This window comes from Anomaloglossus baeobatrachus, chromosome 4 (assembly GCF_048569485.1).
Source record: "Anomaloglossus baeobatrachus isolate aAnoBae1 chromosome 4, aAnoBae1.hap1, whole genome shotgun sequence".
Classification (NCBI taxonomy): domain Eukaryota; kingdom Metazoa; phylum Chordata; class Amphibia; order Anura; family Aromobatidae; genus Anomaloglossus; species Anomaloglossus baeobatrachus.
Genome location: NC_134356.1, coordinates 609,482,384 through 609,496,042, shown reverse-complemented (window position 1 = coordinate 609,496,042; position 13,659 = coordinate 609,482,384). Strand labels below are relative to the sequence as shown.

Genomic DNA, 13,659 nt, shown 5'->3' with positions numbered 1-13,659 from the left:
AGTCAGGGGTAAGGGCGGGACGGTCGACTGGACGTCGGCAGTGAGGGCTGGAGCATACTTAGGTGTTCTCCTCCCCCCTCACTGAGCACTGTGGGGCACCAGATTCCCGCACTTTATTAGTCACGCCCACGGCTCCCTCCTCCCCTGAGAGCTCTGGCAGCCATATTTACAATCACTTCTGCCGGTGGAGGATTTCAGAACGAGCTCTACAGCTCTGGGAGGCCCAGGCAGGGAATCTGGTGGACACACAACCGCTTTGGGTGGTCGGTAAGCCACACCGGTTACCCGGTGCTGGCCCCCCTTGGGTGCCGAAGTGTGTGTATATATATATATATATTTGTATACATTTTCTCTGTTTGGCCGCATTGTTTTGCTTTTGGCTATATACCTTCAGTGATCACTCTCAGAGGAGACTACAGCATGTCGTCCGCAAAGAGCAAGGGTGCCAAGGCACAGGCTTATTTTGCAACCTGTACCTCTTGTGCGGCTATGTTACCTGCAGGTTCCACCTACCCTCACTGTGTGCAATGCTCGGCCACTGTGGCACTCACTCAGCCGGAGCCTCGGGCACTGGTGGGACCCTCGGCTCAGGTAGAACCGCCGGCTTCCACTGTCCAGGTGGCAGGGACAGAGTTTGCTGTTTTGGCTGAGAAACTCTCTGAGTCGCTTTCACAATCCATGGCTCAGTCTATGGACAGATGGTCTGCTAAGATACTAGAAGCCTTGCAGTCCAGATCGGCCACACAGGCCCCGGGCACTGTGAGTTCATCGCCCCCAGGCCCCTCTCGGTCGGTGCAGCAGAGTGCTCCTGGGGTGACACCTAGGTCCCACGGGGAGGACTCCGACACGGACCGCAGTCCCAGACCGGCTAAGCGGGCTCGCTGGGAACCTTCCCCGGCTTAATCACGCTGTTCGGGGTCGCAGCATGAGGACTCTCTGGAGGATGAGGCGGAGGTCGCAGCTCAGGGCTCTGATCCTGACGTTGCTCTCAATCTTGATACACCTGAAGGGGACGCCATAGTAAATGACCTTATAGCGTCCATCAACCAGGTGCTAGATCTTTCTCCCCCAACTCCACCTATAGAGGAGTCGGCTTCACAGCAGGAGAAACACCAGTTTAGGTTTCCCAAACGTACACGGAGTGCGTTTTTCGATCACTCTAACTTCAGAGATGCTGTCCAGAAGCACAGAGCATTTCCGGACAAGCGCTTTACTAAGCGCCTTAATGACACACGTTACCCCTTCCCCCCTGACGTAGTTAAGGGTTGGGCTCAGTGTCCCAAGGTGGATCCTCCAGTCTCTAAACTGGCGGCCAGATCCGTAGTATCAGTGGCAGATGGTTCATCGCTCAAGGATGCCACTGACAGGCAAATAGAGCTCCTGATGAAATCCATCTATGAAGCCATAGGCGCGTCTTTTGCTCCGGCCTTTGCAGCCGTGTGGGCACTCCAAGCTATCTCAGCTTGTCTGTCTGAGATTAATGCAGTCACACGTACCTCTGCTCCGCAAGTTGTGTCTTTGACTTCTCAGGCATCGGCCTTTTCGTCCTACGCCATGAACGCCGTCCTGGACTCAGCGAGCCGTACAGCGGTAGCGTCCGCCAATTCGGTGGCAGTCCGCAGGGCCATGTGGCTACGCGAATGGAAGACAGACTCTGCTTCCAAGAAGTTCTTAACCGGTTTGCCATTTTCTGGCGACCGTTTGTTTAGCGAGCAATTGGATGAAATTATTAAACAATCCAAGGGTAAGGACTCGTCCTTACCCCAGTCCAAACCAAACAAACCTCAGCAACGAAAAATTCAATCGAGGTTTCGGTCCTTTCGGCCCTCAGCCAGGTCCCAATCCTCCACGTCCAACAGGTCAGAGAAGGGCCAGAGGAACTCTTCTGCATGGCGGTCTAAGTCACGTCCTCCAAAGACCGCCGGAGGAACCACCTCCAAGGCGGCCTCCTCATGACTTTCGGCCTCCCCAAACCGCATCCTCGGTCGGTGGCAGGCTCTCCCGCTTTTGCGACGCCTGGTGGCCACATGTCCAAGACCGATGGGTGAGAGACATTCTGTCGCACGGTTACAGGATAGAGCTCAGCTCTCGTCCTCCGACTCGTTTCTTCAGAACATCTCCGCCCCCCGAGCGAGCCGATGCACTTTTTCAGGCGGTGAACACTCTGAAGGCAGAAGGAGTTGTGATTCCCGTTCCCATTCAAGAACGTGGTCGCGGTTTTTACTCCAACTTGTTCGTGGTGCCAAAAAAGGACGGATCATTCCGCCCCGTTCTGGACCTCAAACTGCTCAACAGACACGTGAGAACCAGACGGTTCCGGATGGAATCTCTCCGTTCTGTCATCGCCTCGATGTCCCAAGGAGACTTCCTAGCCTCAATCGACATCAGGGATGCTTATCTCCATGTGCCGATTGCACCAGAGCATCAACGCTTCCTGCGTTTCGCCATCGGGGACGAACACCTTCAGTTTGTGGCACTGCCTTTCGGCCTGGCGACAGCCCCACGGGTCTTCACCAAGATCATGGCATCCGTGGTGGCGGTCCTACACTCTCAGGGCCACTCGGTGATCCCTTACTTAGACGATCTCCTAGTCAAGGCACCCTCCCGGGTGGCATGTCAACACAGCCTGACCATTGCTCTGGAGACTCTCCAGAGGTTCGGGTGGATCATCAATTTCCCAAAGTCAAAATTGACACCGACCCAATCACTGACTTACCTCGGGATGGAGTTTCATACTCTCTCAGCGATAGTGAAGCTTCCGCTGGACAAACAGCGTTCGCTGCAGACAGGGGTGCACTCTCTCCTTCGGACCCAGTCACACCCCTTGAGGCGCCTCATGCACTTCCTAGGGAAGATGGTGGCAGCAATGGAGGCAGTTCCCTTTGCGCAGTTTCATCTGCGTCCACTTCAATGGGACATTCTCCGCAAATGGGACAGGAGGTCGACGACCCTAGACAGGAACGTCTCTCTTTCACTGGCAGCCAAAACCTCTCTTCAGTGGTGGCTTCTTCCCACTTCCTTGTCGAAGGGAAAATCATTCCTGCCCCCATCCTGGGCTGTGGTCACGACGGACGCAAGTCTGTCAGGGTGGGGAGCGGTCTTCCTCCACCACAGGGCTCAGGGAACCTGGACTCCGACAGAGTCCTCCCTTCAGATCAATGTTCTGGAGATAAGGGCAGTGTATCTAGCCCTAAAGGCGTTCCATCGGTGGCTGGAGGGCAGACAGATCCGCATACAGTCGGACAACGCCACGGCGGTCGCGTACATCAACCACCAGGGCGGCACACGCAGTCGTCAGGCCTTCCAAGAAGTTCGGCGGATTCTGCTGTGGGCGGAAGCCACAGCCTCCACCATCTCCGCAGTTCACATCCCGGGCGTAGAAAACTGGGAAGCAGACTTTCTCAGTCGCCAGGGCATGGACGCAGGGGAATGGTCTCTTCACCCGGACGTGTTTCAAGAGATCTGTTGCCGCTGGGGAACGCCGGACGTCGACCTCATGGCGTCTCGGCACAACAACAAAGTCCCGGCATTCATGGCACGGTCTCAAGATCACAGAGCTCTGGCGGCGGACGCATTAGTTCAGGATTGGTCGCAGTTTCGACTGCCTTATGTATTTCCTCCTCTGGCACTGCTGCCCAGAGTGTTGCGCAAGATCAGGTCCGACTGCCGCCACGCCATCCTCGTCGCTCCAGACTGGCCGAGGAGGTCGTGGTACCCGGATCTGTGGCACCTCACGGTGGGTCAACCGTGGGCACTCCCAGACCGACCAGACTTGCTGTCTCAAGGGCCATTTTTCCATCTGAATTCTGCGGCCCTCAACCTGACTGTGTGGCCATTGAGTTCTGGCTCCTAGCGTCCTCAGGGTTATCTCAAGATGTCATTGCCACTATGAGACAAGCCAGGAAACCAACGTCCGCCAAGATCTATCACAGGGCTTGGAAGATCTTCTTATCCTGGTGCTCTGATCGGGGTTTTACCCCCTGGCCGTTTGCCTTACCCACTTTTCTTTCTTTCCTTCAATCCGGAATGGATAAGGGTTTGTCTCTCGGCTCTCTCAAGGGACAAGTATCTGCGCTTTCCGTGTTTTTTCAAAAGCGTCTAGCCAGGCTTCCGCAGGTCCGCACGTTCCTGCAGGGAGTTTGCCACATAGTCCCACCTTACAAGCGTCCGCTGGAACCCTGGGATCTTAACAGGGTTCTAACGGCTCTTCAGAAACCACCTTTCGAGCCGATGCGGGATGTCTCTCTATCACGCCTTTCGCAGAAGGTGGCCTTCCTAGTGGCAGTCACATCACTTCGGAGAGTATCTGAGCTAGCAGCGCTGTCATGCAAAGCCCCCTTCCTGGTGTTTCACCAGGATAAGGTGGTTCTGCGTCCGGTCCCGGAATTTCTCCCTAAGGTGGTATCCCCTTTTCATCTCAATCAGGATATCTCCTTACCTTCCTTTTGCCCTCATCCAGTTCACCAATGTGAAAAGGATTTGCACTTGTTGGATCTCGTGAGAGCACTCCGGCTCTACATTTCTCGCACGGCGCCCCTGCGCCGTTCGGATGCGCTCTTTGTCCTTGTCGCTGGCCAGCGTAAGGGGTCGCAGGCTTCCAAGTCAACCTTGGCTCGGTGGATCAAGGAACCGATTCTTGAAGCCTACCGTTCTTCTGGGCTTCCGATTTCTTCAGGGCTGAAGGCCCATTCTACCAGAGCCGTGGGTGCATCCTGGGCATTGCGGCACCAGGCTACGGCTCAGCAGGTGTGTCAGGCGGCTACCTGGTCGAGTCTGCACACTTTCACGAAACACTATCAGGTGCATGCCTATGCTTCGGCAGATGCCAGCCTAGGTAGGCGAGTCCTTCAGGCGGCGGTCGCCCACCTGTAAGAGGGGGCCGTTTTTCGGCTCTTTTTATCGAGGTATTCTTTTACCCACCCAGGGACTGCTTTTGGACGTCCCAATTGTCTGGGTCTCCCAATGGAGCGACAAAGAAGAAGGGAATTTTGTTTACTTACCGTAAATTCCTTTTCTTCTAGCTCCAATTGGGAGACCCAGCACCCGCCCCTGTTCCCTTCGGGCTGTTGTTCTTTTGTGTACACATGTTGTTCATGTTGAATTGTTCTTGGTTCATGGTTTTCAGTTCTCCGAACATCCTTCGGATTGAATTTACCTTAGACCAATTTATAAGTTTCCTCCTTCCTGCTTTTGCACCAAAACTGAGGAGCCCGTGATGCACGGGCGGGTGTATAGGCAGAGGGGAGGGGTTTACACTTTTAAGTGTAATGCTTTGTGTGACCTCCGGAGGCAGTGCTATGCACCCAATTGTCTGGGTCTCCCAATTGGAGCTAGAAGAAAAGGAATTTACGGTAAGTAAACAAAATTCCCTTCGTTTAGTTACATTGTCAGCAGATTTATCACATCCAAACACTGTGATCTCATTGTGATCAAGTGGAGCAGCTATTAAAGGGGTTGGCTGTTACTTTTTTTTAATTCTTGGTTTGTCCTTTACGTAGCCCCTCAGCATCTGATCGGCAGGGTGTGACACCCCTGTTGACCAGCGGTTTCCAGGCGTTCTCAGATGCTTCCAGATCGCAGCAGATTATTTGTGTAGTGGCTGCGGTTGGGTTCTGCCGATCCATCCCCTTTTGAATAGGGGGTTAATCTGCAGTACCTGGCTGCGGCCACTATAGTTTTGATGGAGCTGTTGTGTTATAGCAGCAGCCGAGAACTTCCATTGTCTGTAATAACTGATGGGCGGGCAAGGTATGACACCACCGATCAGGTATTGATGGTCTTTGCTTCTGGCCGGAGCTTGTCGTCAGACTCTTCTGGTTTTCACATCTTGAGTTACATTCTGTGTAATTCTTATTCTCAGTGACATTACTTACCTTTGAGTACTCATAACAACTTGGCATTCTTTTCTTATTTGACAATTCACTGAGATAAATGATAAGAATTGTAGTTTATTGCATCTTGTAGGAGGAGAAAGCGAGATGAAGACAGACATGACATAAACAAGATGAAGGGCTTCACCCTCCTGTCAGAAGGAATTGATGAAATGGTGGGGATCATATATAAACCCAAAACCAAAGAAACTCGTGAGACCTATGAAGTCCTGCTCAGCTTCATCCAGGCGGCCCTAGGAGATCAGGTACATCTGCTGTCTTTCTGTTCCTTGTGGGTTTACATTGCTGCATTTACTTGCTCCTTTCTATATGATAAGCTTAAGAAGTGCAATTCAAAGAGGTCGTTAACATTAGAAAGTATTAGATTGTCCTACTAATGTACATGTGTTTCACATTACATTATAAGTCACTAGACAGGACCTCTGTAAACTATACGATGGAAAACCACCCATCTATACATGAAACTCTGCGAAATTAGTGGTACTAATCCAATATTTACTTAAAATATAAATTTTATTTTTATTTTCTCAGACACATAAAAACACAAAATAATTACATAAAAATCAATCAATCAAGCAAGAAGTACACAATAAATGGGTTCGCATGAGGACAGAACCCAGAGTAACCTGGTTACATGCAAGGTTGATACACATATAATTGAAGGTGCAGGATAAACTGATTGTATTCATATATATTCATGCACAGATATCAGCAGCGAATTTATCCAGACAAAATATCCACTTTCCTGTGTACATAGAAGCTCATATAAGTTGCAGCCTTCAACATACGTGTATAGTACTACAGAGTAAATTTTAAATTCTAGTTATATATTAGCATGTACTACTAACCAGTGTTGACTGTCCATCTGTGCGACCCCCAAACGTCCCGACGCGCGTTTCACCTCTTCATCAGGGAACAAGTAATATTAGAAAGTATGAGATTGTTCTACTAATGTAGATGTGTGTTGTACTCTCTTTTATCAGCCGAGAGACATCCTCTGCGGAGCAGCTGATGAGGTGCTAGCCGTACTGAAAAATGACAAGCTGCGAGACAAGGAAAGAAGAAGAGAAGTAGAGCAGCTCCTGGGACAGACAGATGACACACGCTACCACGTGCTAGTAAACTTGGGCAAGAAGATAACGGACTATGGCGGTGACAAGGAAATCCAAAATATGGGTGAGTATATTAATAATTGTATTTAAGGCTTAATTGACTTATAATCTCTGTCCATTATGAGGGTGGCAGTGTTTGATTTTCTTACAAAGCAAATATGACAGAGTTGCCTTCAATTCATTGCAGAATCACACCATTGCTAAACCTTCAGGATACTTCAATTGATGTTCTGCAATTTTCAATACTGTCAACAAACAAGAAGTCACTACGGAGCCCTACCCTTTCAGTCTGTCAAATGACTTCAAACTAAGCACTGACACTTGGTGCACCCTCGGTGTGGCCAAACAGTTCAGCACACCTTCCCACATCCTTGCTATCCATCAATCGCCATTGTTCTTTTATTGGAATGACCACTTTGACTTTACAGGAGTCAGAAGAGGGCGAAATACAGTAGATGGAAAACCAGTAGGTGGGAAGGGGCACTGACCACATCGAGGGAGCACCGAGCGGCTGGGCTTGGTTTGATCAGTTTTGTGCTGACAGATTGCTTTTGGCCAGATACAATAATTTTTCTCCTTTATACATCTTCAGATGACAATATAGATGAGACCTACGGGGTCAATGTGCAGTTTGAGTCCGATGAAGAGGTGAGTGACTTGTGCAGTATATAGAGTAGACCGTTCTGTATCCCATTGGCCTGTGTTATATATACGTGTAAATGTTCCCGGTCTTGTAGGTGGGGGATGAAGATGTGTATGGTGAGGTGAGAGATGAAGCCTCCGATGATGATATGGATGGAGATGAAGCTGTTGTCCGAGGGACACTATCTGCAAATGTAAGAAACCAAGGAAGGCTCATTATTATAGCTTTGCTTTATAGTGTGTGTGGGTCTTACCTGCACATTAGGGCTTATTTTATACAAAGCCATTGTCTGTGCAAGAGTCATTGAACAAGTGTTACCCTGTGATAGTATATGATCTCCTGGCAGGTAGTCCTCTACGTAGTCTTGATTTGAAGGCCGCGGTGTTATTATTGACAGCATTTTTGCCTTTCCTCCCTCAGCTTGTGACGTCAGGGGAGCTGATGAGCTCTAAAAAGAAGGATCTTCACCCTCGAGATATCGATGCTTTCTGGCTCCAGAGGCAGCTGAGCAGATTTTATGATGATGCCATTGTGTCCCAAAAGAAAGCAGATGAGGTTCTGGAAATCTTAAAAGTATGTCTTTTTCTTGCGTATTTGTAATGTATTTCCTAAATGTCCAGCACTTAAAGGGTTTGTCCACTACCTGGCTACATGGAGAACCCCTTCTTAAATACCTGAGTCCTACCAAGTAAAATAAGAAAAGCTTAAACTCTCCTCCCGCACTGGCCCCCATCCCAGCAATGTCTGTGCTTGGTATCCCAGCGTGCGTGTGTGTGAGATGTGGTGTTCTGTCACGTGATCTTTCCAGCCAATCACTAGCTGCAGCCTTTACTGTTTCATCAGAGCGGATGTCCCTTGTGACCGAAAATACCGTGTTTCCCCGAAAGTAAGGCCCTGTCTTACATTAATTTTACCCCCAAAAGTCCCACCCTGCCTTACTTTCGGGGGAGGCCTTACATTGGAAAAAAAAATGACAATCCTCCCCCCTGCAGCCTCCCCATTGTTTGAGATCCGGCATCCACCCCTTCCTCCCCCCTGCAGCCTCCCCATTGTTTGAGATCCGGCATCCACCCCATCCTCCCCCCTGCAGCCTCCCCATTGTTTGAGATCCGGCATCCACCCCTTCCTCCCCCCTGCAGCCTCCCCATTGTTTGAGATCCGGCATCCACCCCTTCCTCCCCCCTGCAGCCTCCCCATTGTTTGAGATCCGGCATCCACCCCATCCTCCCCCCCTGCAGCCTCCCCATACAGTGGTTCTGCCCCCCACTCTGCCACCACACACACTGACACATACGGTACCGGTACAGCCCCACACGGCACCCACACACATATCGTACCGGTACCGTACACACACACACTGACACATACAGCCCCATACGGCACCCATACACATACCGTACACACACACACACACACACACACACACACACACACACACACACACACACACACACACAGTTTCGGAACTTACCGAAATCGGAGCGAGCCTGCAGGCGGTGACGTCGCGGCTGATTTCGTCCAATCAGCTGCGAGCTGGCTGACTGGCCAATCGCAGCTCGAGCTGAGGGCCAATCAGCTGCGAGCCGGCTGACTGGCCAATCGCAGCTCGAGCTGAGGGCCAATCAGCTGCGAGCCGGCTGACTGGCCAATCGCAGCTCGAGCTGAGGGCCAATCAGCTGCGAGCCGGCTGACTGGCCAATCACAGCTCGAGCTGATGGCCAGCAGGGAGCCTTGCGGGGGCCATTCACCGGAGGCGGACCACGGGTGGCACGAGACTGGAGAAGGCCTGGATGGAGCGAGGGAACAGCGGCAGCGGTAAGTTCCTGTACTTTCCCCAGGGACCCCCACCCATATGCGGCCATACATTACGCCGCGACCACCACCCATAGGCGGCCTTACATTCCCCGGCCCCCCCGCTACCCTGCCTTACAATCGGGGGGTGCCCTACATTGGCGGACCCCCCCGAAACCCCCACCCTGCCTTACTTTCGGGGGGGTCCTACTTTCGGGGAAACACGGTAGTTGAGCAGCAGCTGATCAGCAATAGTCACATAACATGTCGCGTCACCCATTTAGAATGTAACAGCGCCCCTGCAGGACGAGAGGGTCCATAGTCTATATTGTTTATGGGATGCTGAATTGATTAAGCTGGGGTTGTCTAATGTTTAAAGGAAATCTGTCAGGTGCAAATGCACCTAGACCCACGAGCAGTTCTGGATGTATATTGCTAATCCCTGCCTATCTGTCCCTGTAACTATTTGTAAACAAAAAATACATGGCTAATTTATGCAAACACTGGGGGAAGCAACTCAAAGGTTCCCACAGGAGGGGTGCCTACTTCAGGAAGCATTGTAAACAAAGAGGACAAGAAGAGAGAATGGCACAATAGTTGAATGCAAAAAATATTATAATTTCTTTGTCGCTCTATTGGGAGACCCAGACAATTGGGTGTATAGCTACTGCCTCCGGAGGCCACACAAAGTATTACACTTAAAAGTGTAAGGCCCCTCCCCTACTGCCTATACACCCCCCGTGGGATCACGGGCTCCTCAGTTTTCATGCTTTGTGCGAAGGAGGCACACATGCACGCATAGCTCCACTGTTTAGTCAGCAGCAGCTGCTGACTTTGTCGGATGGAAGAAAAGAGGGCCCATACTAGGGCCCCCAGCATGCTCCCTTCTCACCCCACGTTTGTTGGCGGTGTTTGTTAAGGTTGAGGTACCCATTGCGGGTACGGAGGCTGGAGCCCACATGCTGTTTTCCTTCCCCATCCCCTTAGGGCTCTGGGTGAAGTGGGATCCTATCGGTCTCCAAGCACAGGAGACCGTGCTCCGTCCACAGCCCCTGGGAATCTGCTGGACGTGGAGATGAGTATCGTCAGGGACAGGACCCTGCTACATTAAGGTACTCTGTGTCCCCGTACAAATCGCGCACACACACACCAGCATTGCTGGGTGTGTTAGTGCGCCGGGGGCAGCAGCGCAGCGCGCTTGTGCTATACTCACTACAGCTTGCTGAGTGAGTTTATGTGTTAGGAACTACCGCGCCGACCGCTGATGGCGGTTTTTACAGCAGCGCTGCGACGCGGCTGGGACTTGTGGTGCGCCGGGGACTTCCGCGCTGGCCGTGCATATATGACGGCCGCGCTTATAAATCGAGTCCCCGGCTTTTGCGGCCTAGTTCCGTTTCGTTCCCGCCCCCAGGCCTGCCAGTCAGGGGAAGGGCGGGACGCTGGTCAGAACGTCAGCGCTGAGGGCTGGAGTCTGCTTAGCATACTCCACCCCCCTCACTGGACACAGTGGGACGCCAGTTTCCCGCACTTTGTCTGGGGCACGCCCACGGCCCGCCCCTCTTCATAGGACGCCGGCAGCCATTCCTGTTTGCAGTCTGACTGGAGAGGGGAGACAAGCTCTGGGAGACCCAGACACGGGATTCTGGCGACCACACACCCGCTGGCAGCGGGCGGTAAAAGGCACCTCGGGTGCTGACCCCATTAGTGCCGAAGTGTTCATTTGTACTTTATGCTTGTATGCTATACAGTGCACTGTACGGTCGCTATTCTTGGCTATATACCCTCCTAGATTGCTAGACAACAGCATGTCGTCCGCAAAAAGCAAGGGGGCCAAGACACAGGCTTTCTATGCTACTTGTACCGCATGTGGGGCTGTTCTACCGGCAGGTGCCATTGACCCCCATTGTGTGCAATGCTCGGCCCCTGTAGCACTTGCTCAGTCGGGGCCTCTGCTAGAGGTGGCCCAAGCAGAACCACCTGTGAACACTGTCCAGGTGACAGGGACGGAGTTTGCAGTTTTTGCTGATAAACTGTCGGTGACTATGTCAAAAATCCTTGAGACTTTGCAGTCCAGACCGGTACCTCAGACCATGGGCACTGTTGATTCAATGCTCCCTGGCCCCCCTCATTTGGAACAAATCCGTGCTCCGGGGGGGTCCCATACATCCCGGTGTGATGGCTCTGACACGGACGACAGTCCCAGACAGCCTAAGCGAGCTCGCTATGAGCGACCCTCGACTTCATCACACTGGTCAGGGTCCCAGCAGGAGGACTCTCTGTATGATGAGGCAGAGGTAGCTGATCAGGATTCTGATCCTGAGACCGCTCTCAATCTGGATACACCTGATGGGGACGCAATAGTGAATGATCTCATAGCGTCCATTAATAAAATGTTGGATATTTCTTCCCCAGCTCCTCCAGTGGAGGAGTCAGCTTCACAGCAGGAGAAATTCCATTTCAGGTATCCCAAGCGTAAATTGAGTACTTTTCTGGACCACTCTGACTTTAGAGAGTCAGTCCAGAAACACCACGCTTATCCAGATAAGCGTTTCTCCAAACGTCCTAAGGATACACGTTATCCCTTTCCCCCGGACGTGGTCAAGAGCTGGACCCAGTGTCCAAAGGTGGATCCCCCAATCTCCAGGCTTGCGGCTAGATCCATAGTTGCAGTGGAAGATGGGGCTTCACTTAAAGATGCCACTGACAGACAGATGGAACTCTGGTTGAAATCCATCTATGAAGCTATCGGCGCGTCGTTTGCTCCTGCATTCGCAGCCGTATGGGCACTCCAAGCTATTTCAGCTGGTCTGGCGCAGATTGACACTGTCACACGTACATCTGTTCCGCAAGTAGCGTCCTTAACCTCTCAAATGTCTGCATTTGCGTCTTACGCTATTAATGCTGTCCTGGACTCTACAAGCCGTACGGCAGTGGCGTCCGCCAACTCCGTGGTTTTACGCAGAGCATTGTGGTTAAGGGAATGGAAGGCAGATTCTGCTTCCAAGAAGTGCTTAACCAGTTTACCATTTTCTGGTGACAGACTGTTTGGTGAGAGATTGGATGAAATCATTAAACAGTCCAAGGGTAAGGATTGTTCCTTACCTCAGCCCAGACCAAATAAATCCCAACAGAGGAAGGGACAGTCGAGGTTTCGGTCCTTTCGAGGCTCGGGCAGGTCCCAATTCTCCTCGTCCAAAAGGACTCAAAAGGATCAGAGGAGCTCAGATTCTTGGCGGGCTCAGTCACGCCCAAAGAAAGCAGCTGGAGGAACCGCTACCAAGGCGGCTTCCTCATGACTCTCGGCCTCCTCTCTCCGCATCCTCGGTCGGTGGCAGGCTCTCCCGCTTTGGCGACATTTGGCTGCCACATGTCAAAGACCGTTGGGTGAGAGACATTCTGTCTCACGGGTACAGGATAGAGTTCAGCTCTCGTCCTCCAACTCGATTCTTCAGAACTTCTCCGCCTCCCGGCCGAGCCGAGGCTCTTCTGCAGGCGGTGTGCTCTTTAAAGGCAGAAGGAGTGGTGATCCCTGTTCCTCTTCAGGAGCAAGGTCACGGTTTTTACTCCAATTTGTTTGTGGTGCCAAAAAAGGACGGGTCTTTCCGTCCTGTTCTGGACCTAAAACTGCTCAACAAGCACGTGAACACCAGGCGGTTCCGGATGGAATCTCTCCGCTCCGTCATCGCCTCAATGTCTCAAGGAGATTTCCTAGCATCAATAGACATCAAGGATGCTTATCTCCACGTGCCGATTGCTCCAGAGCACCAGCGTTTTCTACGCTTCGTTATAGGAGACGAACACCTTCAGTTCGTAGCCCTGCCTTTCGGTCTGGCGACAGCCCCAAGGGTCTTCACCAAGGTCATGGCAGCAGTAGTAGCAGTCCTGCACTCTCAGGGTCACTCTGTGATCCCTTACTTGGACGATCTACTTGTCAAGGCACCCTCTCAAGAGGCATGCCAACACAGTCTGAACGTTGCGCTGGAAACTCTCCAGAGTTTCGGGTGGATCATCAACTTTTCAAAGTCAAATCTGACTCCAACCCAATCGATAACATACCTTGGCATGGAGTTTCATACTCTATCAGCGATAGTGATGCTTCCACTGGACAAACAGCGTTCACTACAGACAGGGGTGCAATCTCTCCTTCAGGGCCAGTCGCACCCCTTGAGACGCCTCATGCACTTCTTAGGGAAGATGGTAGCAGCAATGGAGGCAGTCCCTT

General features: G+C 51.8%; 1 protein-coding gene across 1 annotated transcript in view; it reads left to right on the top strand.

Annotated features, from left to right (window-relative positions):
- The window catches only part of SNRNP200 (small nuclear ribonucleoprotein U5 subunit 200), a 279,023-nt gene that overhangs the window by 15,040 nt on the left and 250,324 nt on the right, over positions 1 to 13,659 (top strand). Inside the window, exons 3-7 of the mRNA XM_075346199.1 lie at positions 5,965 to 6,136; positions 6,875 to 7,067; positions 7,596 to 7,651; positions 7,741 to 7,839; positions 8,067 to 8,219. Of these exons, the coding sequence (XP_075202314.1) occupies positions 5,965 to 6,136; positions 6,875 to 7,067; positions 7,596 to 7,651; positions 7,741 to 7,839; positions 8,067 to 8,219 (673 nt within the window). The remainder of the gene's footprint in view (positions 1 to 5,964; positions 6,137 to 6,874; positions 7,068 to 7,595; positions 7,652 to 7,740; positions 7,840 to 8,066; positions 8,220 to 13,659) is intronic.